This window comes from Entelurus aequoreus, linkage group LG18, assembly GCF_033978785.1.
Source record: "Entelurus aequoreus isolate RoL-2023_Sb linkage group LG18, RoL_Eaeq_v1.1, whole genome shotgun sequence".
Classification (NCBI taxonomy): domain Eukaryota; kingdom Metazoa; phylum Chordata; class Actinopteri; order Syngnathiformes; family Syngnathidae; genus Entelurus; species Entelurus aequoreus.
Window position 1 is genome coordinate 31,167,979 of NC_084748.1, and position 25,841 is coordinate 31,193,819.

Genomic DNA, 25,841 nt, shown 5'->3' on the forward strand with positions numbered 1-25,841 from the left:
CAGGGGATGAACAAGGGGATGGGTCACATGCAGAGGACAAATTTCTCCACACCTAGTGTGTGTGTGACAATCATTGGTACATTAACTTTAACTTTAACTTAATTTATGGTTCTTGAACAGGGTTTGTAAATAGAAATGGTAGTTTGTTGAAGCAAATGTTTCCATAAGAAACAATGTAAACATGAGTAATGGATTCAAGCCTCATATTTTAGTAAAAGTCTGTAATATATATAATAATATACACCGACAAATACATTGGTGGTCCAAGAGGAGTTTTGAAAGGCTGAAATCATGGGTATCCCAGCACCATATGAATAATATTACCTTGAGCAATGAACCAATGAACAATATACTTTTTTTATAACAAAGCTTAAGTTTAGCGGATTAAACAATTTTACCATCATTAAAACATAAGTTTAAAACCCTTTCAACATTTCATCTCCGACACACTAGGTGTGGTGAGATTATCCTCTGCATTTGACCCATCACCCTCACCCCCTGGGAGGTGAGGGGAGCCGTGAGCAGTAGCGGTGGCCACGCCCGGGAATCATTTTTGGTGATTAAACCCCCAATTCCAACCCTTGATGCTGAGTGCCAAGCAGGGAGGTAACTGGTCCCATTTTTATAGTCTTTGGTATGACTCGGCCGGGGTTTGAACTCACGACCTCCCGATCTCAGGGCGGACACTCTAACCACAAAGTGTGTGTGTGACAATCATTGGTACCTTAACTTTAACTTTAACATGGGTCTGAACTCACAACCTTGTGCTTTAAATTTCAAGTACTAGTGACGCCACCGGAAATCTGTATTCATATTCGAATCAGTGCATGACGTGGCCAGGAATACATTTGGGATAGAATTTTATAGGAAGCGCCTTGTCATCCAATAATTTACCTTTGACATGCGCTTATTCACACAAAACGGGGTCCCTCCACGGACATCCCTACGCATAGCGCGTGTTCTGCATTTAGGTCGGGGCGGTACATTAATTCTATACAAATAAAACCAACATTAGGTAAATCAGTATAATTCAATGTTAACGTTATGTTGACCGCACATTTCGGATCAGATAATGTATAAAGTAAAAGTGGACTTCATTGCGCTACATTGTCTGGAGTTGCAGCAGGCTGTGCATGACCAAAGATCGTATATTGAGAGAGGATGATCTACCGCATGGTGATGTACATCACACAACATATCCTACAAACCCCAAAACCAGAGAAGTTGGCACGTTGTGTAAATTGTAAATAAAAACAAAATGCAATAATAATTTGCAAATCCTTTTCAACATATATTCAATTGAATACACTGCAAAGACAAGATACTTAACATTCGAACTGGAAAATTTTATTTTTTGCAAATATTACCTCATTTGGAATTTGATGCCTGTAACATTTTTCCAAAAAGCTGGCACAAGTGGCAAAAAAGACTGAGAAAGTTGAGAAATTATCATCAAACACTTATTTGGAACTCCTTCGCTTGGAAATGAGTCAGCTTAGGTGGTTCAGGCATCTCGTGCGGATGCCTCACGAGCATCTCCCTAGGGAGGTCCTCGTTGCATGTCCCACTGGAAGGAGACCAAGGACCAGATGGGGGTATTACATCTCCTCTCTGGCCTGGGAACGCTTCGGGATCCCCAAGGAGGAAGTTGCTAATGTTGCTCTGGAGAGAGAAGTCTGGGGGTCTCTGCTGGAGCTGTTGTCCCCGCGACCCGATTCCGGATAAGCGGTTGAAGATGGATGGATGGATACATATACTGTATATACATATAAATATATGTATATATATACAGTATACTGTATATGTACAGTAAATACCTGATATTTATATGTGATCTTAAAATCCTTTTTTTCCTCCTTTTTTGCACTCAGTGAGTGTAGAATTTGGCCGTGCCGTGTGGCTACGCTTCTATCCCCCGGCCTTCCCTCCTTGCCCCAACCCCAGCTTCGTAGCTCACCTGGGCGGGGTGATGGTGGGCCTCACGCTCGGCGTGGTGGTTCTTCAGAACTACGAGCAGCGACTCCAGGAGCAGTCTCTGTTTTGGATCTTCTTCTGCGTCTACACGCTGTTTGTGCTGTGCGCTGTCTTTTGGAACATTTTTGCGTACAGCTTGCTCGACGTGCGATTGCCCCCATCGCCGTGACATGCTTATTTTGTGGCAGCTAAAAAGACACTGCATCCCTCCTTCGTCCATCAATACCTCATATGCTGAAACTCATTGTGGGATCAGCCACAATGGATCAGATAGATCTGATGCAAGGATGCTATTAGGTAAATGTCTCCATTTCTAGAAGAAGCCTTACATACCTTTTAAAGGAGAACTGCACTTTTATTGGAATGTTTCCTGTCATTCGCAATCCTAATGTGAGACAAGCACACATATGTTGTTTTTTTTTAATGCATTCTAACAAGGAAATAAATTGTTGTCATAGGTGCAGCATAGCCTGCATAATCAGCTAACAATGGAGCTCTACTCTACACCTATAAAGTGCTCTAAAAAAACTTTCAAATACATCTATCAATGTTTTATATAATGTACTTGCTATATGTTTAATGTAGTAACAGACACATGCATAATAACATGTAATATTTACATATTTCGGTCGTTTTAGGCATATGGCGGTGTATTAATTTCACAGACGCATCACAACATTTGCTATTTCCTTTAACAACAACTAATAATCATGGCAGACGTCATGAAAGACCAAACAATTGCTTTGGGACAAATGATGATCAAGAACCTTATATTTCTGAACCTGAATAAATGTAAGATTATCTACAAGTTTTAGAAGGTGAGCGATAAGCAGATCAGCGAGTGCTAAATGCTTAACAAGAAATCCAAACTACGAACATAATAAAACAATAATTTTCTGTACAATGTCTGCTCTCACTGAGATGTTGACTGATGGGATGTTTATATCTTCCCGTTTAGATGAAAATGAATCATAATCCTCACATTGGTAAAAAAGAATGCGAGCATCTTTGTGTCTTTATCGCCATATCCAGGTCTAAATTGAATGTGAAAGTTGACCAACTTCTCGATTTATGGCTTCAACGTTTTATTTTACAAGTGAGAGGCATAATGTATAATCTAGATAACTTTCACCAACTCAGAGGCGATGCAGCAGCTCACCTGCTCATTATGTCGATAGTTATATAAGCTAGTTACCTCTCTGTAATCACAGCTCCACTAAAAGTAGTTTGTTGGCGTTAACGCTTATAAATGGTAAATGGGTTATACCAGGGGTCGGCAACCCAAAATGTTGAAAGAGCCACATTGGACCAAAAATACAAAAACAAATCTGTCTGGAGCCACAACAAATTAGAAGCCATATTACAAACAGATAGTGTGTCATGATATATACATTGAATTAAGATGACTTAAAGGAAACTAAATGAGCTAAAATATAGCTCCAAATGAGGCATAATGATGCAATATGTACATATAGCTAGCCTAAATAGCATGTTAGCATCGATTAGCTTGCAGTCATGCAGTGACCAAATATGTCTGATTAGCACTCCACACAAGTCAATAACATCAACAAAACTCACCTTTGTGTATTCACGCACAACGTTAAAAGTTTGGCGGACAAAATGAGACAGAAAAAGAAGTGGCATAAAACACGTCCTAGAAAGTTATACGTTGTAAACAAACTACGGTGAGTTCAAGGACCGCCAAAATTAGTAGGACAAAACGGCGCTCGCCAAATACTCGAATCAGTGAAGCATGTTTAATACAAACAGTGTGCTTTATAACAATTAGGGAGGTTTGTGTCATGTTTGTCCTCCTACAGTAACCATATTAAAACAAAAAATATATTTTTTTTCCCCTCATCTTTTTCCATTTTTCATACATTTTTGAAAAAGCTTCAGAGAGCCACTAGGGCGGCGCTAAAGAGCCGCATGCGGCTCTAGAGCCGCGGGTTGCCGACCCCTGGGTTATACTAAGCGCTTTGACACTATTTCCACATTCATCCATTCACACACACATTCACACACTGATGGCGGGAGCTGCCATGCAAAGCCCTAACCACGACCCATCAGGAGCAAGGGTAAAGTGTCTTGCTCAAGGACACAACGGACGTGACTAGGTCGGTAGAAGGTGGGGATTGAACCAGGAACCCTCAGGTTGCTGGCACGGCCACTATCCCAACGGCACCACGCCATTATCAGAATCAGAATCAGAAATACTTTATTATAAATATAGTTATTATATAATATTATATATTATATAATAACAATATCATTAATACTTGGTTAATATTTAGGTTTGGCATTTTTATTTGTTTTTTTAGAGGGCTTTATGGGCGCAACAGATTACTGTACTCCCATTAGATGCATTGTTAGCCATCTTTTACTTGCGTATATTACAAATTAGAGTGTGAATAATAGGCAAAGTTCCCCCCAAAAAAGTGCAGTTCCCCTTTAAGATCATGAAACCACGCATAGTCCTTATCATGGACATCCACATGAACAAAAAAAAACATTGACCACAGATAATGTACGTCTGCGACAATAAAAGGCCCGTATATAACTTCAACATCACTCTGCAAAAATGTTATATATTCTTTCTTGATTTACATGCCATCCCGCTACAAAGTTTGGTATAAATCGGGTTTAGTATTTTTGAGTAATCCTACAGTATATACTATTTTAATATGAATTACTGCTTTAACAATGGTGGCTTTTCCACAGTTATGTTTGCTTTGATCAATTCCAAGAACAAGCTTTGCAGTGTACTATTTATTTTTTCATGTTTATATTTTGTCAACTTTATAGACCCCATCGTCCTCCCTCTTTCCCTGAATGTGTTTTGCTTCTGATTGGCTAAAATGACAGAGAACATAGCGTCGTCTTTTGCTTTGGCATGTTCTAAACCTGTGTTTTTAAACACTGTTGTATGGTATAGAGATACTGTATTTGACCCTGGAATACAAATGAATGATTTTAATATGTGTGGACTTTGCCTCAGATGTGAGACATTATGTGCATATAATGTCTGAATCCTCCTACACGCAACCGAAAGGTGCCTACTCGTGAAGCTTTGTGAAAGCATGTCGAGCATCGTAGCCTCTTCTGCATTAAGTGTTCTCAAGTGAAGCCCAGCTGAAACATCATAGACAATATTCACTTGCGAGGCAGATATGGGTAACAATTCAGTTTTGTCCTTGTTTAGTGTTACACGAACCTCATACTTGTGTATTTGACCTTTTTGTGTGTAACTGCACCAACATGTGTGTACAGATAAATGCACAAGTGCCATTCAGACTTTTAAGCTTTCAAAAGTGATGCCAAGTGGTGTTTTTAGAGATCGTTGAAATCAGCCAAGAAGTTATTTATTGATGAGACGGTGACAAAAAGTGCGCTGGGGGACACAGGCGTAGCGTTGGCTACATTGCAACTGGTAACTCATAATGCAAAGCGGGAAAGAAATCAATGTGCTCTCTCTCTCGCCCTGTTAAAGTTCTTAATTGAGTATAATGAAGGTGACCACAGGCAGCACCCAGCGGTAAACAGTACTGTATTTTAACCTCACGTTACTCTGGTAACTGCTTCGCACAAACCTTATTATTGGGTAGTTAAACACAGCTTAACATGTTTGCTGTTGATTGTTTCTACCATGAGATACTGATATGGTGTGTACGTTCTGTGGCCCGTATGTATTGTTAGCAATATCTTGTATGTATCCTATTTATAAGTCCGTTAAAGAGAGTATCTGGATGTATGTTATCTGGGCCGTGACATAAAATTGATGGTTAAATTACTAAATATTTTAACAACGTGGATATTTTGTAGATTCATGATGTACAGTACATACTGGAGAACATTAAACATTTTTTAAAGAAACATGATTTGTTGGTATTATTCTGAAAATGGCAATTTCAACTTCATATCTATGAGGCCAAACTGAGCAATAACTTTTTTTTTCCCCCCAAGATGGCGCCGCTGTTGTAGCTGCTGGTTGCAGGAGCTCTTCACTCTTGTGTTTCCTCCTTTTGTTCTCTTCATGTTTTCCTTTTGTTTTAATGTGTATTATGCCTCTTAGCGTTTTCGTGAACTTGGATCCACTTCGGGCGATCCTTTGATCATGGCCATGTTTGCACCGGAGACCAGGTGCTGCAGAGTCCGCCCAGAGTTGTGTTTTACTTTTGTACCTGTATGTAGAAGGAGCGCCCCTAAAATGGCAGCTGGGTTGCAACAGCTCGGTCCTCTTTTAGTGTATTTTATGTCATTTGATGTATGTCTTTTGTTTTCATGTGTTTTAACTTATTTTTGTGGACTTTGTATCTGCAACAACTATATAATTTTACAGTGGCGGGCCATGCGTTTCCCACCTAGGCCTTCAGTGATGTCCTGTGTCCAATGATTACCTCTCAAAATACCATTATTTATGTCCCCACATGACCATTGCTGGAGAAATACTCTACAGGAACACATTTACGCAGTACTGGGCATTGACCCACATCAACAGTTTACAAAACGGGTTATTTTCTGTCGCATTTAAAAATCAATAAACCCGCGTCAGCAATTAAAACATATCTTATGTTTTACTGTCAAAATTAAAATTGCATAAAACATATTAAACGTGAAAAAAAAAAAAAGAAATAACATCTGAAGTCACAATCTGTAGAACCCATTCGAGCTTCTGGTTGGCTGACATTGTCTCACAAGATGTAGTTTCTCTTTTAATATCCTTCTTGAAAATGGCCTTGCAAATATATATGTTGTCTTGTCTAATCATAAAAGATGCAGACGAGGCGTGTTGGCTGAGTTTTTAAAGTTTACTCCACAGTGTGCTCATCAAACACATCCAGCATGGCTACTTCAACCTAAACGGGGCTACTGCCCATGCTATTCACTACTGTGGCATGCTGGGTAATGGAGTTCTAATGTTACCTAGCTCATAACATCACAATATATATCTGCCTTAGGCCAGCTAGAAGGCCTTACTGACAACAACGCGTGATATGATTGGCTATCGCAACTGTCTGTCAAATGTTTTTGTCCATTCACTTACAGTGCACGGACGCCAGCATTGTTGATTCTGAAGGCCCCGGGCAGATTTGGTACATCATGGCAACATAAACTAGCTGGATTGATTGATTGATTGAGATTTTTATTAGTAGATTGCACAGTGAAGTACATATTCCGTACAATTGACCACTAAATGGTAACACCCGAGTAAGTTTTTCAACTTGTTTAAGTCGGGGTCCACTTAAATTGATTCATGATACAGATCATAATACAGTCATCGCACAAGATAATCATCAGAGTATATACATTGAATTATTTTCATTATTTACAATCCGGGGTGTGGGATGTGGAGGGGGGGTTAGGGGTTAGGTTTGGTTGTTAACAACACTTCAGTCATCAACAATTGTATCATCAGAGAAATGGACATTGAAACAATGTAGGTCTGACTTGGTAGGATATGTACAGCAAGAAGTGGACATGGAGAAAGAGAGAGAGAGAGATCAGAAAGCATAAGAAAAAGTATCAACCTTTGATTGTTTACATTTCATTATTAACAATCCGGGGAGGGTGTTAGTTTAGGGTTGAAGTTGCCTGGAGGTGTTCTTTTAGTGCGGTTTTGAAAGAGGATAGAGATGCCCTTTCTAGCTGGATTCTGATTGGATAAAAACTCTATAACCTAAAAACAACGTCACTGTAAGGAGCATAATATGACATGAAGCGAATATGAATACTTTTAGATATTTAGGGAAAATAAATTAAAAATGGCTTTTATCTTTAATTATGATCATGATTTCTGGTTATGTTAGGCCAGCAGACCCCGACGGCACACCACTGTAATTTTACCGTTGTGGGATAATTAAAGTCTATCGTATCCTCCTGATGAAGTATTTAACCCGATCATGTGACTTCTTCACCGTTGTTGCCATCTAGCGACCACATGACGAAATACAAGTGTTCTCGCGAGATGATGGTGTGCTCGTTCTCGTCCGCATTGTCCGAAAAAATAGCGCAGACAGAACAATTAACATTTTTTACTGCCGGTATAAAAAAATAATCATAAATAATAAAATAAGCTCCATATCATGTTGAAATCAAAATACTTGCAATTAAAGTACCCGAGTAAATCGGGGCGTATCTACTTTATATGGCGTCACGTCTAAACAGGCCGTCGCTACTTCCTGCGACAGGCGCCATTTTCGGCGTAGAGGCTGAATTACAGCATGCTGTTGTCAAACAGATAATAAGAACTCAAAGAGACGTATACCTTGATTGTTCACATTTGTTTCCACAATGGGAAGAAAAAAGAAGAAGCAGATGAAGCCGTGGTGCTGGTATCCTTTCGTACAAACGACCAAACTTTAGGATTAAAGGCGGAGTGTTCTGAAACAACTCGACAAAAGGCAGGCCTCTGCTAGCTTATTTGTCTGTTTGTAGGCTAACGCTAGCTCGAATAATGACATTTCATGCTACAATGACTTTATTAAGCAATGTTCACGTCCATAAAGTTTTCACAATCGAGTGGATTTGTAAAATGTGTTTCTTATTCCGCTCGCTTGTGTAATAATTCGTTTTTCGGTGCTGGCTAACGCGTTAGCTGTGCTAATGTCGTAAACTGCTAAAGCCTAAATTCACACTAAGCTGTTTCTAATCAATTCGTACAGTCTACACACAACACAGATGCACAAAATGCAGGGAAGTTCAATGCAAGTCATCGAATAATTGTCTCGTTTAATGTAATTTTGGCTTTTACCACGTCATCCTGGTTTTTCGAGAACAAACCTTAATTCCCTCATCAAGGTACTGCAATCGAGATTTTGATGATGAAAAGATCCTCATTCAGCATCAAAAGGCCAAACACTTTAAATGTCACATTTGCCATAAGAAGTTATACACTGGTCCGGGCCTGGCCATTCACTGCATGCAGGTAGGTGAACACGCTCTACTCCCTGCTAAGTTCTTATGTGGTGCATACAATATTTGCTCACTTTCCGTGTATTTCAGGTGCACAAAGAGACAATCGACAGTGTACCAAATGCAATTCCCGGAAGAATCGACATTGAGCTGGAGATTTATGGTATGGAGGGGATTCCTGAGAAAGATATGCAAGAAAGAAGACGAACGTTGGAACAGAAATCTCAAGGTTTGTGCACTTTTTGGTTGGTCTGGGCCAGGGGTCGGCAACCCGCGGCTCCGGAGCCGCATGCGGCTCTTTGACCACTCTGATGCGGCTCAGCTGCATACTTGCCGACCCCCCCGATGTTCCCAGGAGACTTATGGATCTCAGTGCCTCTCCTAGAAAACTCCCAGGGCAAATATAATCATATTTTCACTGTAATTACTAAATTAAGGGCGTGCCCTAATTGCACTGCAGTAATTGTCCTCTATAGCATTTACAAACAGCGTGCCAGCCCGGCCACATGTATGTAGCTTTTACTTGCACACGTAGGAGACAGCAAGGCATACTTAGTCATCAGTCACACAGCTTACACTGACGGTAGCCGTATAAAACAACTTTAACACTGTTACGTTACAAATATGCGCCACACTATGAACCCACACCAAAAAAGAATGAAAAACACATTTCTGGAGAACATCCGCACCGTAACACAACATAAACACAACACAACCAATACCCAGAATCCTATGCAGACCTAACTCTTCCGGTCTAGATTATACACCCCCGCTACCACCAAACCACCCCACACATCAACCCCCCTCCCCTCCCTGCGTCGGTTGAGCGGAAGAGTTAGGGCTGCATGGGATTCTGGGTATTTGTTGTGTTGTGTTTATGTTGTGTTACAGTGCAGATGTTCTCCATAAATGTGTTTGTCATTCTTTTTTGGTGTGGGTTCAAAGTGTGGCGCATATTTGTAACGTAACAGTGTTAAAGTTGTTTTATACGGCTACCGTCAGTGTAAGCTGTGTGGCTGTTGAACTAGTACGCCTTGCTGTCACTGACACTTACGTGACAAGCTGAAGCTGCATTCTACATGTGGTCGAGCAGGTACACTGTTTGGGCAGGCTGTAGAGGGCGCCAAATGCAGTGCCATCACGCCATGATATTCGGGAGTCTCCCGGAAATAATGACGCTATCAAGCACCATTCATTCAAAACTCGCGGGCCGCACTAACATCAAATTTCCATATTAAGGTGCGTGCCGGTGCGTGTGTCTTAGACCCCTGGTTAACATAGCACAAAGCAATTTAAGCTTTGTATGCAGTGTTTTTCATTTTAAATTTAAAATTTTTTTTTGTGGCTCCCATCATTTTCTTTAATTTGTGAAACTTGCCAAAATGGCTCTTTGAGTGGTAAAGGTTGCCGACCCCTGGTCTGGGCCAATAACAAGTTTTGCTCGACATACATTGTCCAACAAATTATCGCCAATATACGATATTCATAGCATTATCTTAGACCAAATTAAGCACTAATGTAATCATATATAATAATAATAATAATGCAAGGTTCTAATTCCAACAGGTATTCCCTCCCGTGCACACACTTTTGTCTATGTGCTTCCCCAGAAACACAAAACTTGCAGAATCTCCGCCGGTCCCCTTTCAGGTTCTTGTGCGCGATTATGGGAACAAAGCCTGGGTTGATAAAAATTTTGCTCGACCATAAATTGACCTACAAATTATTGCCGAAAAAGGATAGTATTGTCAACATTATTTTTAGACCATATTAACCACAGATTTAATGATAATACTTAATAATGCAGGTATACTTTTTCAAACGCAATAAACTTGTATTTATTTTATAATTTAACATTGTAATTGGAATGTAAAGTTAAAAAATTCCAAGTTAAATAAAATAAATAATACAAATAAATTATACTCTGTTACCAACATTTTGCACTTTAATATTAATCACAACCAGAAGCAATACAATAGGTTCTATCTCTGTTAAGGAGGGGTGGGGGACCGTCAAATATACACAACCAAAACAAAAAATGCAGCGCTCGAATTTCCGCCACCGCCCTCGTCATTTGCCCTAATGCCCCAAAAATTGACCAACATTTGCGGCAGGAACATGCCGTGACCACCCTTGACTTTTTACTTGTTAATGGACAAGGGATGTAACAGTAAACGATATAATGATAATTTCTGAAAATTCCTGACTGTTAGTAATACCATTTCATTTTTTAATGACCGAAAAAACGTCATTTTTTAATGCATTTTCGGCAACACGCCGTCAGGCGCATGCGCGCTAGCATCGTTTGGCTTGATTATCATCGCGGACCAACGACACCGACTTTGCTACGGAGGTTTCCCCTCGGAATAAACAGAGCCAAGCGCTTGTTTTAACGTCATTTTCCCTCGCTTCCCGTCGTGCGTTTTAAGAGCACACTGCTGTGTTTAGATGGAGATGGGTGTGGACAATATTGGAGACAGACACACTTGTCACCAAACTAAAAGTATACAGCGAAGGAGAAAACTGATGTTTTGCAGCAGGCGATGTGTCGTGAACGTTGTCACAACTTGTTTATAAAGTCTTTACTTTGTTTACTGGGATGTTCACTCCTTTAACTGCAAACTGTATCAGTGTTCAAACAACATCAATACCAGCTATATTGTTTTGTCATCTTATCGAATTGAACGCAGGCGGTGAAGATTGTTTATTCGATGTGTGAGGTATCACTCCGGGTTTTTTTTTGTTGGCCAAGCTGTTGTACTGAAACTCTAGGGAGGCGTTGGAGAATAACAAAGCTTGTTTATTAGACTTCATCTTCATTAGCCAAACTGCTTTGTTTTATTTTGATATAAAAAAGTAAAACACCAAGTTTTGTTTACATTAATTTGTGTTTTTTTTTCATGTCACTTCAAAGATCCTTCATGTGACATCATTTTGTTAATGTGTTATTGTGTATAGTTAATTCCTATACGACATATTTCTGCTCAAATTCATAATGGATCTGTCCCGATACATCATCTACATGATGTACATAACTAAAAAAAAAAAAACTCGGGTAAGAGTGGGTGGTTGTAAGGAACAGTCTAACTCGGCCTGTCACTATCACGTCTCCACCTCAACGCTTGATGTTAGTTTGTCTATATTGGCAGACGATCACTTCTCCGATGTCTCCATCATGTCCAGAAGTCTCTTTATCTGGACGCTTATTATTTATTACAAGAAACTACTCAAAGCATTTTTAATACAACCCTATTTAAATACATCTAAAACAGCTGAACTTTAATATATGCTTGCTATCTTGATTTCTACGGAGCCCCTAAAGGGACATGGGAATTTTTTTTTTTTAGACATGTATCTCGTGGCCACGAGAAAGCATTGGATGCGTGCTGATGGTTTGGTGTGTGTTAAAATGGCAGTTTAGGAGTTAATATGGCTGTATTTCCAATTAGGACTTTCCCCCATGTGTGTTGTGGCAAAATGTGAATGCTTGATTAGTAGGTGTGAGACAAACACTTTATCTTCCTGGTTATTGTAACGCTACGTGTTTGACATTATTTAAGACTTTATCATGCCGGGAAAGGACAGTTTTCCTCTTCTGTGGCTGTGGGGGGTGGGCGTGGCTTGCGGACCTGCAGCGAAGCGGAGTGTGTCAGTTAGTCCGATGTTGATGTGATCAAACTTCTTTCTTGCTTGGAAGATACACGCACAATTGTAACTGTTATTTCTTCCTGCAAATAATAAATATGTACAACGTGTTTGGATGTATTCATTTATGTAAAATTGTCATTAAATGTAATATTGCCTGACAAAAAGTGATTCGACGTACGTAATATTTTGATATTTACACATCGCATATTTACACACGCGCATCTGACTAGAATACCCTTATGTGCATTACATATATCAACATCAACTACCTACTGTACTGTTTACTTGTTGAAATACCCTTTTTAGAACAAATATCTACCCACATAATTTATGTGTATATATAATATATATATATATAGATACACATACATGTATATATGTATGTATGTATGTATGTATGTATATACACACATATAAATTATCCCTAATAAGTAAACAAATATTAAGAATAAAATACACTCTCAATCTCTCTTAGCACTTCAATAAATATCGATCATCTTTAAATGCAGTTTTTTTCCCCAGTAGGAAGAACTGCCGGCCGGGTGGTTTGTTTTGTTTCTTTTGTTGCCATCACTTTCTAAAAAATTCAACATTCTGGCTCATTTGTCCTTGTTGATAGGCTTGATAGGCTTATCTTGCTCATTCTAGACATCTGGCTTTAAAATGTTTTTTTCCCTCCTTAATTTTGTTACATTGCATTGCTTCGAATTAGTGACCAGCAAGGCTCTATTGCTGCCTAACGTGTGCGTAAGCTAGCACTCCCGCTTCCACTCTCGGAGAGACACACACAGACATGGCACCTTATAGATGCTGGCAAAAATATAGATTTTATTTATCGTTGAGATGAATTGTTTTGATTATCGTCCCAGGCTTACTTTTTGATATGCACTATTCAAGCAGATACATTCACAGTGAATTGCCCTGTTGCATATAATGAATGGATTGAGCTTTTAATGATATATTCTGACTGTTGCCTCCCTAATTTCAGATGGAGGGAAAAAAAGGAACCCAGATGATTCGGATGAGGATGATGACGACGATGAAGCAGGACCATCAGTGCAGCAAGTGACTGGTGTGCCGCCTCAGGTAGGCTATGCTGCACCTATGGCTCAGCCTGGGATCCCTCCTGTGGCGGGTGCGCCGGGGATGCCTCCAGGAGGATATCAAGGTGAGTGCCAGATTTTAGAAAACAAGTTTAACTATACAGATCTGAGACAGTTACAACATGCCTTTCCCCTTAATGTTATAGGAATGCCTCCAATGATGCCAGGTGTTCCTCCCATGATGCATGGCATGCATCATGGTATTCATGGAATGCCTCCAGGGTAGGTTCACAATCTCTCTACATTTGTGGTTACTCATCATACTTTTTGGTTTTAATGCTGGTAAGTAAGGCTGAGCGCTTTGACCCAAAATTCATATCACGGTATAAATTAAATCCCTTCACGGTAATGGTGTATATCGCGGTATAAATGTTGCGGTGTTTAACTTATAATGTAAGTGTCTCTGAATGGGTTTTGTAGTCCCCTAGCAAAGCTAAATAGTTTTTTTAAAAACAACAAAAAAGCACATTTATAATGTAATTTTGTGAGCATTTATTGTGCAGAAGAACAGCATTAAGGATAGTGCCTCAGAAGTACAAAAATTCTTACAAAAATAAAGTGGATATTGTGAACAGTACTTAAAGTAAGCTTTTCTGTAAGGCAAATGCCAACAGTGGAAAGGTTTTGTAATCTAAAAATAGTGCAAGAATTACCAAACAAAACATTTTCCACACCTTAAAGAACACAAATAAATAAGATACTCTAGTAACACTACTTTAAGTACATAGAAAAGGCTTTCGTTCTCTTGTGTAAAAATTGTAGTGCAAAAGTTAACAAACACATTTTCCTCATCTTAAAGAAACAAAAATACAATTCCCAACAACACTACTTCCAGTACACAGAACATACTTTTGTTTTTTGTCTGCTGTGCAAAAGTGTCACTGCCTGACTGAACAATATATTTTAAGAGGGAAACACCGTACATTTAGCATCCATCCATTCATTGTCTGCTGTTTGTCCATATTTTTAGTAATAAACAACAAAAACAAAAAGCAGCATATTTCAAAATAAAATCACAAGCTGCAACACTGTACTTTAGTGTCCACTCCAGTTCACTTGCTTCCCAAGTTAGGGCAAGAGTGGGAAGTTATTAGCTACAAACTCTCTGTATAGGACATCTATTGGATTAATTGTTATGGAACTATGTTGAACTGTATGGTGCCTATCAAATGCATTTCTGTTCTATTCGTGCAGGATGATGCCAATGGGTGGGATGATGCCTCCCATGATGCCAGGCTTGCCTGGTATGCCCCCAGGTAAGCTGACTTTAGTAATGTTAAACTGCATTTATACCGCACCTAGATCAGTGCAACACTTTTAGGTAGGGCAAAACACAAGAACATAGCTTGTTTATTAGACTTCATCTTCATTAGCCAAACTGCTTTGTGTTTTATTTTGATATCAAAAAGTAAACGCCATGTCTGTTTTACATTACTTGTGTTTTTTTCATGTCACAAAGCTATTACTTCAAAAATCATTCATGTGACACATAATTTTGTTACTGTAATATTGTGTGTAGTTAATTCCTATACGACATATTTCTGGTCAAACTCTTAATGGCTCGGTCCCGATACAGCATGTACATGTACATATAAATGTACATAACTTTAAAAAAAATAACTTCCTCTATCAAAATGTACAAATGGAGATAAAGGCATCATGTAATGACAAAAAGTTGACAAGTTGATATTATTAAAGAATAAAAACTAATATTTGTCTTTAAATATATGGATAACGTTTATCTATAGCCTTTTTATTAGACATTGCAAATTACATGATGGTATTACATTCAGACCCCAAAACTGCATTACCTAACAATCAGTAATCATGATTTTAATATTGATAACAGTAACCTTATTACTTTGGCCATAATTGGCAGCCCTAGATCTCATACATGAACACTATTTTTATCTATATAGACAAAAAGTGCAGTTACCTCTCATGGCCATCAGGTGCCAGCTTTCAAAATAATTTCATCACACATATATATATATATATATATATATATATATATATATATATATATATATATATATATATATATATATATATATATATATATTAGGGCTGCAACTAACGATTAATTTGATAATCGATTAATCTGTCGATTATTACTTCGATTATCGATTAATAATCGGATAAAAGAGACAAACTACATTTCTATCCTTTCCAGTATTTTATTGAAAAAAAACAGCATACTGGCACCATGTTGTGCACATTGGGGGTGCAGCATACACCAATAATAACACAGAAATGTAACTCGTCAGAACTGAATCAGATATTGTACACATTTCTGTTGTGAATAATAAAGGATTCATTTTAGGCTGCCTCTGAATAATAGCATGAAATATTCCAGCACCTTCATAACGTTTAGTTATACTAAAGCGTCACTCAAATCTAAATATATTTATACAGCTTTATCAGCCCGGCTACATTGATGAAACCGACGAGTTTGATTATGAAACCAACCTGAGATATTTCTGTCTGTTACGTTTATTTCAAAATTGGTAACCGTGCGTTTTCTCTCTCAAAACGGAGTCAAATGTGCCGGAGACACATTATCAGCCCCGCGTTGCAACAAAGGCATAACTTTAACGTTACTCACAAAAAAGCTGAACTCATGAATACTTGTTGCCACTATGGACTTAAAAAGTTACGTACTGTGAGTTTTTCCCTTCATCCATGGCTCCAACATTTTTCTTCTTCAGGTGCTCCTGAAGCAATGTTGTACTTCCGTGCCATTTTGCAGGAAACGGTCTTCTTTGAAGTCTTTAAAGTGAAGTGTTCCCACACTTTTGACGACTTAGGTCGTACACTTTTCTACATTGAAGCAATAACCTCAAGATGTTTCTCCGCTAAACTATCTGTAGTGTTTTCCTGCGCCATTTTTCGAATTTTTCCAGCAAAGGAGACACCGTCGTCACGTGAGCTGCACATGACACATCATTGGCTAGCTTACGCCACCTCATGAGACGTAGCCTCAGCGCCGCCCTGGCGCTGTTTTGTACTGTTTTTGTACCTATTCTGATTATTGTTTCTCAGCTGTTTGTAAATGTTGCAGTTTATAAATAAAGGTTTATAAAACAAACAAAAAAAAAAGCCTCCGTGCATGCGCATAGCATAGTTCCAACGAATCGATTAGAGATAGATAGATAGATAGATAATCTCCTGCTTCGAAATAAAATATGTGCCTTTTGCCCTAAAATATGAGCCTTCCTTTAAGGCAACACTTGCCTTCACCTTAAAAAGTCACAAGTCGAGGCCTGTAATTCCAATACTGTTAGTTACGAACCAGTTGTAGTTCTAGAGTATTTATTAGTAGCCAGCAAGAAGGTAAAATTTTTGACGTGATTGATGTAAACAGAGGTCACAACACCAGTAGTATGTTTGTTACCTGAGGAGATGTGACTACAGGATAGTTTCCAAATGGGAAACATTTTTCTATTAATTTTGCATGCATGTTATGGAATTTTACATTACATTTTCAATGATTGATTGTAAATGTTAAAAAATTATCTACCAAAAAACCCACTAAAAATTATGTGGTACATTACATGGGACATGTAAGTGTCAAGACAGCCGAAAGAGGTTGGTAAATGACAAATCTAGGGATAAAATATAATGTAGAAATGCAGCCAATTGCAGTGAAATGTAGTCTTTAGTATACATTTTATTATCCTCTTTTTTTCGCATAGGGTGCTCACATCTGTAATATTTTTATTTAAACGAACTGTAACTATGAGCCGCAACAACGCCAAAATAACATTCCACAAACGTACAGCAGTCTCCCTCTTCGCACCCACACACACTGACATCTCCCTTATTCTTGCCTTCGACAAACTCATCCAGTCAAGGAAGAATGTGATTTTCCGGGTTTGCAAACACCAAATTTGCATAGGTTACACAAAGTTGACACATCTTAAGAAAATAAAAATTGTTCACTCTAAACATTGTTTGGGAAAAGATAGTGCCATTAACGTGTTTGGCCTTTTTCTGCTTGCTCAGGAATGCCACCGCACATGGCTCCAAGGCCAGGGATGCCCCTCATGGCCCCGGTCCCCACAGCAGGAGCGATACAACGACCAACGGTAACAGTGGCCCAACCAGCTGTCACCAAGCCTCTTTTCCCCAGTGCAGCACAGGTTGGAACCTCACAATGTATATATTTTCTAATTACACATCTGTGAGAGCATCTTCCCTACATTTGAGGGTTGTTGCATCAGTTTTGTGAGATTACATGTTTATTTGCTTGCCTTATAGCGGTTTTTAAAATTTTTAATTGCGGACATTTTCTTACGACCTTTTTTCAGCCTTTAGTCAGCCCGTCTACAATTTTTTTTGTTTAGGCCCTTAAATGATATGATATGCCAATGCTGTAATCTCCTTTCCACATGCTGCAGATGGGCTCTGGTGTTCACTGCAGCACAGCAGCCGTTTCCTCTCCATCTGCAGACCTTCAGTCTGCCTCCTCTCAACTTCCCTTTCCTAACACGCCACAAGTACGCTCACAAACAGGACTGTGGCTGTCAGCTGCATGTCGCTTTCTCACTAACCGCTTGTAGAGTTTGAGTTGGAAAGCAGGCAGATTGCTACTGGTGTTTGCCTTGCAAGCCCACTTGTGCAGCAAAGGTAGTACAAGCGCTACACAGTTGGTGTCATGGAATACTCCCCAACTACACCTGGCTGTGATTTTTGTTACCATGCATGAGCTTTGTTAGATTTGACCAGGATTACCGTTTGCATCATCATAACTTTGTCAGACATGCATGACTTTTGCCTTAACTACTTTTGGTTTCAGTTAGGGCTGGGCGATTATGTGATTGTGATCGCGATTAATTTGATTTAGATCACGGTAGTCACCTGTTAGCATTTTTACCTCGATCAATCATGGCGTAAATGTCTGCTAAAATATACTGCAGTGGGGAAGCAACAATGCTTGGAATAATCCTGCACGGAACAATCCGCCTTTATTGACCATGATCCTGCGTTGTTGTTTGGCTGTGTTGATGTCCCATCCCGTTCCACCGTTGCGTAAGTCTGGCTCGTCACGACGTAATTTATGTTCAGTCAGCGTTTGTGCCACTTCTCCCTTACACAGCTGAAAGTGCAACCCAGAAGAATAAAATAAAGAAATGTGTGTAACACTACCTTTTATAAGTTAAAACACAACAATGAGAAGGAGCAGCGACTTTAGTCTCACTGCAGCATATCAGTAATCCTGTCCTGAATGCGAATCGCATGCTGTCAGGCACAGAATGTCTTTGTGACTGAACTACTGTATTGGTCCCGACATAGAAACACACCCACTAATTTAATCAGAAAGAAAAATGTTTATGTTTAATATCTTTTAAACAGACTTTTTTTTCATGTGTCTGCAAAGATTAAACTCCTCTGATATAACATGTACCGTGTTTTCCGCACTATTAGGCGCACCTAAAAACCTCCAATTTCCTCAAAAGCTGACAATGCGCCTTATAATCCGGTGCGCCTTATATATGGACCAATATTGAGCCACAACAGGTCTCGTAACTACGCCGACTTCATTTTTCCCCTTCTACGGCTGCTTACCGTAGAAGAAGAAGCGTTTCTTCTTTTACGGGGGAAAATGAAGTCAGCGGCTGCTTACCGTAGAAGAAGAAGAAGAAGCGCTTCTACTACGGGGGAAAATGAAGTCGGCGGCTGCTTACCGTAGTTGCGAGACCTAAACTTTATGTAAAGACCCAAAAATGGCTCCTATTAAGAGACACGCTTACGACGCAGAGTTTAAACTCAAGGCGATCAGTCACGCAGTAGAACACGGGAATAGAGCAGCAGCGAGATAATTTAACATTAACGAATCAATGGTGCGGAAGTGGAGGAAGCAACATGATGACCTGCGGCAAGTAAATAAGACTAAACAGTTTCCTAGGGAACAAAGCGAGATGGCTACAGTTGGAGAACTAACTCGAACATTGAGTTGTTGAACAGAGAGCAGCAAGTAGAAGTGTCAGTACAATCACTATTTGTTTTGTTGACATTCCCTTTAGCGCAGCTCCATCTAATGGATGCATAACGTAACCCCAGCCTCTACTGTAGCGTCTATTCTATGCGCCTTATATATGAACACATTTTTAAAATAGGCCATTCATTTAAGGTGCGCCTTATAATCCGGTGCGCCTTATAGTGCGGAAAATACGGGTACTAAAAACTGTGCAGACACATTTTGTGTTTAAAATATTTATTTGTTTGTGGATAAAAAAACTTTGTTCCTGAAATAATCAAGCATGTTTTATGTGTTGGAACACATTATTTTACAGTACCTCAAATACAAATTGCGCTTAAATGTACTTTTATTAAGTATAAGATGCGGTTGTTGTTTTTTTTTAAATTCCACAATCTGGGTCACCGCTTGCCGTTTGCCAAAGCACTGGTGAGAAGCACTGATGTATACAAGTAATCAAAGAATACTAATAGTTCACCATTTTAAAGTGTTGTTTGGTAAATGTTAACTTGAAATCGAAGTCTTAAAGTATTCATTACTGATACTTTTACTGCAGAATGTGTGTGATGACAAGCAAAAAAACAAAATAACTTTGAGAGGAAAAAAAGTTGTTGTCTTTACCCCCACAAAACATACCGAAAAAGAAGCTAAACCGTGGCCCTAAAAACAGGTATGGACCGTAGCAGTGATTACCTGTACCTTTGCACCTCCAGGGAGCACAATTATATGAACAAAATGACAGTTGTCAGGGTTTAGCATGTACTACCTCCAATCCAAAAATGTATGTTACAACATACTGCAGTAGTAAACAGTAGGGATGCGATGGTACTCTGTATAATTCTGTACGGGACAAATCCGCCTTCAGTTTAAAAAAGTTATAATATTAATCAAGATCGGATGATATGAAAAAATTAATCCTAATGATTTTTTTGCCATATCGCCCAGCTCTAGTTTCAGTACTAAGTGGATGTTTATGTTTGTGGTAGTGAGATCAATACCCAAAATGGAAGAAATAAAAACCAAAGTGGCCTATTGAAGCTAGGGTTAAAATCATAAAGGATTATATTTATTTTAAAGTTGAGGGTTTGTGTGTCCAGATCAATGTCTTCCAGAGTCAACGGTATGCTGTGTCAAAAGAAGCAATAAACACAAGTTATATTAGTCATTTACCCTCGTCGTCCATCTGCAGGCCCAGCAAAGTGCTTCAGGAGCCGCAGCATCGAACTCCCACAGCACAGCAGGCTCCTCCGACCTGCCCAAAGCAACATTCCCTGCATATACCCAACCCTCTGTCTCTTCCTCCTCCACTTCCTCCTCTAACCCATCTAGCAGTACTGTGGCCAAACCCCCAGCCACAGTGTCCACTAAACCTGCCACCCTCACCACCTCGAGTGCAACTAGTAAGTTGATCCACCCTGATGAGGATATCTCGCTGGTAAGTTGCTTGAACTCTTTTTTTTGCCCTTATCACAGTAAGTAATGACTGATACATATAATAGAACATTTAGTCAATATGTATCACAGCATACCGCAAGTTGAATTGTTGTAGTTTAGAGTTGACTTATTATGGTTAAGTGTGCATGTGAAAAGATGAATCCAAGCTTGATTATTCTCCATAAGGAATTAATGTACCACCATTTTTAACACCTTTATGAATATTTGTCATTATTGAAAGGGTCGTAGCAGTCATTCCTTAGTCTAAAAGTCCGCTCTTTGTGTTGTCTCTAACAGGAGGAGCTGAGGGCACAGTTGCCCCGTTACCAGCGTCTCTTAGCAAGGACAGGTCAGGCCCATGTGGCTGCTCCACCAGTGGCAGTTGTAGGCGGCATGATGGCCCCACAGCAAGGCCTGCCACTACAGCAGCCGGGCATGAGGCATCCCATGCATGGTGAGAAGCACGAGAAGACACATTCACAATGGGCCATTTCAACCTTTCAGCACTTGAGCTCAATGCACGCCTCAAACTTTGCTTGCTAAGCCATGCCCTTTTTATTACTGTTCTCACATCCCATAATTAAGTCAAAAATGGGCAAAGATCAGCAATCAGTCGTTTGAATGTTATACAAAATTAGCAAATCTTTCCTTCCTGATGCTAAAAATCTGTCATAATGATCACTTAGGAGGGGTCTAATTTTACTTTACCAAAGTGTACATTTATGAAATCTGTCTTTTGGAAGGCGGAAATTGTAATTTGCTGTTTATGCAAAGTGCCGGCGGTCAATGAGGAAAAAACAGCCACCACTCAGGTCTTCAACAAAGGTGTCAAATATTTAGTTGATTTGACTTTTTCATTTATATATTATTTTTCCACAAATGTAAATGTTTTGAAAGCACTTTAATATTGATCCAACATACTAGTGTTTATAATGGTAGACACTTTAATTTTGATTCAACGCACTAGTGTTTATAAATGGTAGTGACTTGGAAACCCTTCACACTTTAACTTGCAGTTTTAAAATAAAAACATTAAAACTATATTATTGTATTCATGTTAGCATTTAAGATGGCTAGTGATTAGCACTCTAGCTGCCAGCTAGCGATTAGTGGTTTAGTTGTCAGCTAGGGATTAGCGCTCTCGTTGCCAGCAAGCAATTAGTGTGCCAATTGCCTGCTGGCGATTAACATGTCCGTTGCTTGGTAGCGATTAGCGGCACTACTGCTATAATTCAGATATCTTAATATTGCACAATAACAATGCGCTTTTGTGAACAGTAATATAAAACATAACACTTTTTTACAAGATATATAAGTAGGGGGTCCCTGGCATGGGACAACATTGACTCAAATTTACCAGGAAAAATAGAAGATTCCTTATGCTATAATTGTTCCTAACCAAAGATAGCCACATTAAAGAAAGTACGTAAGAAATGTTGCGTTCCACTACAAGCTACTGCTATGATATTCATTAAAAACAATACGTATTTTCCGTAAGGCTGTAGCTACAAAAACACGGCTGTGTTGTTTACGAAACAAAATAATACTACATTAAGCTACTTCTTTTTGTTTACCATTCATGAAAAAGTGAGTTTCTTCAGGAGGCCTACAGTACGTGTCGTCAATGATCAAAACAACTACTGGAGAAAAGTAGTGCAGTGGGAGGGCACTGCAAATTCACCTTTGTCTGATTTGTCTAAATACTCAATGATTGACAGGTTGGAAGCATTTATTCTCCTTTAGTTGAGTTCTCAGTTTCTTCCATTGGAAATAATAGACACTGGAATAGTTCATTCCAGGGTATAGCTGTTGCCATCATAAAACCGCTATCGGCAGTGTTTTTAAAGCAACATTAACAGCCGCACAACTCTGAAAATAAGTTGAAGACTTATTTTTGGTATAACTGTAGCAAAAAGCTGGAGATATCCAAAATACCAGTGGCAGTGTGGGTAAGATTAAGGCCATGGTGACCATGACATCATCGCATAATTTGCTATGATGATATGATGTTCTTTAAAAAGGTTTAAAAATGTATACATGCTTTTAAAACAAATCTCCATGATTAATTAGTATTATAATATATAAATACAATATGTTATCATTTTGCTATATTTTCTATTGTTGCTGCTTTTTGTACAATGTACTTCTGTTGAGAATTTTTTAATTTTTTTGAGATTATTACCGGTAGGTAATTTTTCTTAAGAACGACCACCAACAAATCTAGTATTTTTTCCTGGTGTTATGACAGAATGTACTCGTGTTTAGAGACTTTACTTCTGTCCCTCGATGTTCCCAACAAAAAGTGAGCTGCAGCAAGCATGTCAGACTTGTTTCGCTCTGCTACTTCAGTTTGACTTGCTCTCCTTAAAAGCCGCCACTGTCCTGTTTTTAAATTTGCACATTTTGTAGATCGCTGTCTGTGGGTATATATATTAGTTACATCCACATCACTGACATGCTGACTACGCTCCAGACAATTGCGTGCATCTTGTTTACGTCATCGGCAGTGATGTTTTTGGTGAGCCTTTTTTTCGGCTGCCAAATTTTAGGTGCATTACTAGTCAATAGTGCGCAAATAATAGGTTATACATCCGTTCATACTGTAACGACCTGTTTATGGTAATGTTTCATGTTTTTATTTATTTGATGTTCTTATATATGTTATCTTTTCTCATGATTGCAAACTCTGTCTGTGCCTGAAAGTGGATTGGCGGAGAATGAGAAAGTGTTGTGTTTGGGGAAGCACGGAGACGAAAGTGTTTGCACGGAAAGGAAAACCTGTTTGAATTGGGCCGGTTAGTAAAAGTTAAAAATATTGTTGGACTTGTGACTTTTTCTGGAGGCTACAATACATTATATTTCTTAAATTTGATTTCACTTTTTTTTTTTTTTTAAAAAGGTATTTTTTAGGGTGTGGTGGCTTTGGTTTTGCCGTGATGGTGGGCCACCATCAGTTACATTAAGGGAAAACTCTGCAGTTAATCATTTGGTGACTGAACTGAGATCTTTTGACTTCTGCCAAGAACCACCACCTAACGCTGAATTGGTTTTCGAATAGTACAGCCTCTGAGACATTCCGTTTTTTAATTTTCACTATAATCTGGATATTCTCGGTAGCAAATGGGTCAATGGAATAAACTGCTGGTTTTTTTGTTGAACAACATTGATTAACTGTGTTCTTTTCTTGTGTGCTCTCTGTAGGTCAGTATGGTGCCCCTCCACAGGGTATGCCAACCTTCATGCCTGGAGGGATGCCTCCGTATGGGCAGGTTCCTCCTCTGGTGCCCTCTTACCAGGGAGGCCCCCCCATGGGCATGAGGCCACCTGCCATGTCACCTGCCGGGCGCTACTGAAGCAGCAAAGCAGCCACCACATTAGGTTTGAGGTTAACACCTTTCTCTCATCCTTGTACATTTTCTGACCTAGCTGCGAGCAAAGAGCAGTAACCCCAGTGGTGGAGAAGACTTAATTATTTGTTAGCAACACATGGACATTTAATGTACCCACAGTCCAACACCACACAAGTTCCTGAATGTTTTTTTTGTTATTTGATCACTTGTGAAGATTAAATTCTTTCCCTCATAGGTTTCACTCAGGTTCTTAGGGGTGAAGTGTGTTAAAGTGAATCATATTTCTGTTGAAGCTGCTGGACTTACATGAACGTACCAACCCCTTACAAAGGCAAGTTTACCTTGTAAACCATTTATTGGATTTTGTTTGTTTTTGTAGATCACTCGGGCCCTCACAGCATGCTTAGGTGCTGTTGGACTTGCGTCCCCAACCTTGGTTGGTGAGGGTCTCGGTGATAAAGATGTTTAGTGTTACCAATCTGCAGCTCATAAGTCTCTAGCTCTCTTCTTATTTCAGGCTTGTTTTAAGATGTTCCTGCTTAAAGGGTACCTGTGTGCATCCTTTGTAATGTTTTATCAATCTGTTGTAATAAAATCCACCTTAAAACTGCAGTGCTGGTTTGTTCTGACGTGCGCGAAGGTGAGTCACGAAGGTTTGTACCATGCTTTTTATTTTAAGATGCAAGTTGGCCATCGTTCTCTTTGTGGCACCCACCTGACATTTTTTAAAGACCTCAAATTTAAATGACCCAAAAGCTTGCTTTGAACCATGATGGTCAACTTGTGGTCCAAACTACTGCATGATATCACAAAGCATATGAACAAATGGTTGAAAGTATATTAAAGGTATTTTATTTAGTAATTTAGCATTAACTTATGTTGTTCAAAGTTTACACATTATGCAAATATCACCCAGCTATACAGTATCTGCAGCAAATATCAGCTCTAATCATTTAAATGGGTTATAATGTAATGGGAATCCAAACTACATTACTTTTTAACCTTTTTAACTAATGAATACAACAAATTGTTGTTACAGAAAGAGCTGAACTAGAATTTATTTACTGCAGTATGTGTATTCTAGGGTAGATCTCATTACCCTCTGTATTTAAAATGCTTACATGTTCATTGTTGAGTGTTGGTCATCCGTCTGGGGGGTGGGGGGGATTTGCTGTATGGGACATACAGTCAGGTTGGTCACATGAAGACAGTAAAAAGAAAGATTGTCAAATTTTTTCCTGGATTAAAAATGGATTACACCAGTCAGTGTTGCTGCCGCTCACTTACTGCTTGCTTTGTATCTGTTTGTCGTCTGTAGCCCTTCCCACTCAACTTTTCAGCCTTGTGCCCACTCAACTGGCGCTACAGGCCATTTAATCTCAGTAAGTACCTGCTGTTCCTTGTAATGTCGGTCTGTACTGTACAACTGGATGTTAGGCC

General features: G+C 39.2%; 2 protein-coding genes across 11 annotated transcripts in view; both read left to right on the forward strand.

The window, feature by feature from the left end:
• The window catches only part of LOC133634025 (rhomboid-related protein 3-like), a 101,893-nt gene extending 96,073 nt beyond the window's left edge, over positions 1-5,820 (forward strand). For both annotated transcript variants that reach the window (XM_062026935.1, XM_062026936.1), the window contains exon 10: positions 1,872-5,820. In XM_062026935.1, the coding sequence (XP_061882919.1) occupies positions 1,872-2,143 (272 nt within the window). In that variant the 3' untranslated portion in view covers positions 2,144-5,820. The remainder of the gene's footprint in view (positions 1-1,871) is intronic.
• Positions 5,821-8,059: 2,239 nt separating this feature from the next.
• On the forward strand, positions 8,060-25,013 carry LOC133634026 (BUB3-interacting and GLEBS motif-containing protein ZNF207-like). Of its 9 annotated transcripts, none has more exons than XM_062026938.1 (12): positions 8,060-8,306; positions 8,773-8,899; positions 8,977-9,115; positions 13,523-13,702; positions 13,784-13,859; positions 14,832-14,893; positions 17,643-17,725; positions 18,038-18,136; positions 20,807-21,017; positions 21,349-21,505; positions 24,253-24,436; positions 24,637-25,013. In XM_062026938.1, exons 1-12 carry the CDS (start codon positions 8,266-8,268, stop codon positions 24,709-24,711), a joined length of 1,434 nt encoding a protein of 477 aa, XP_061882922.1. In that variant the 5' UTR covers positions 8,060-8,265; the 3' UTR covers positions 24,712-25,013. The 9 variants fall into 9 exon arrangements, with proteins under 9 accessions (XP_061882922.1, XP_061882921.1, XP_061882923.1 ...); XM_062026937.1 differs by having other exon boundaries at positions 8,067-8,306; positions 17,643-17,779; XM_062026939.1 differs by having other exon boundaries at positions 8,074-8,306; positions 17,643-17,779; positions 24,253-24,429.
• Positions 25,014-25,841: the final 828 nt, after the last annotated feature.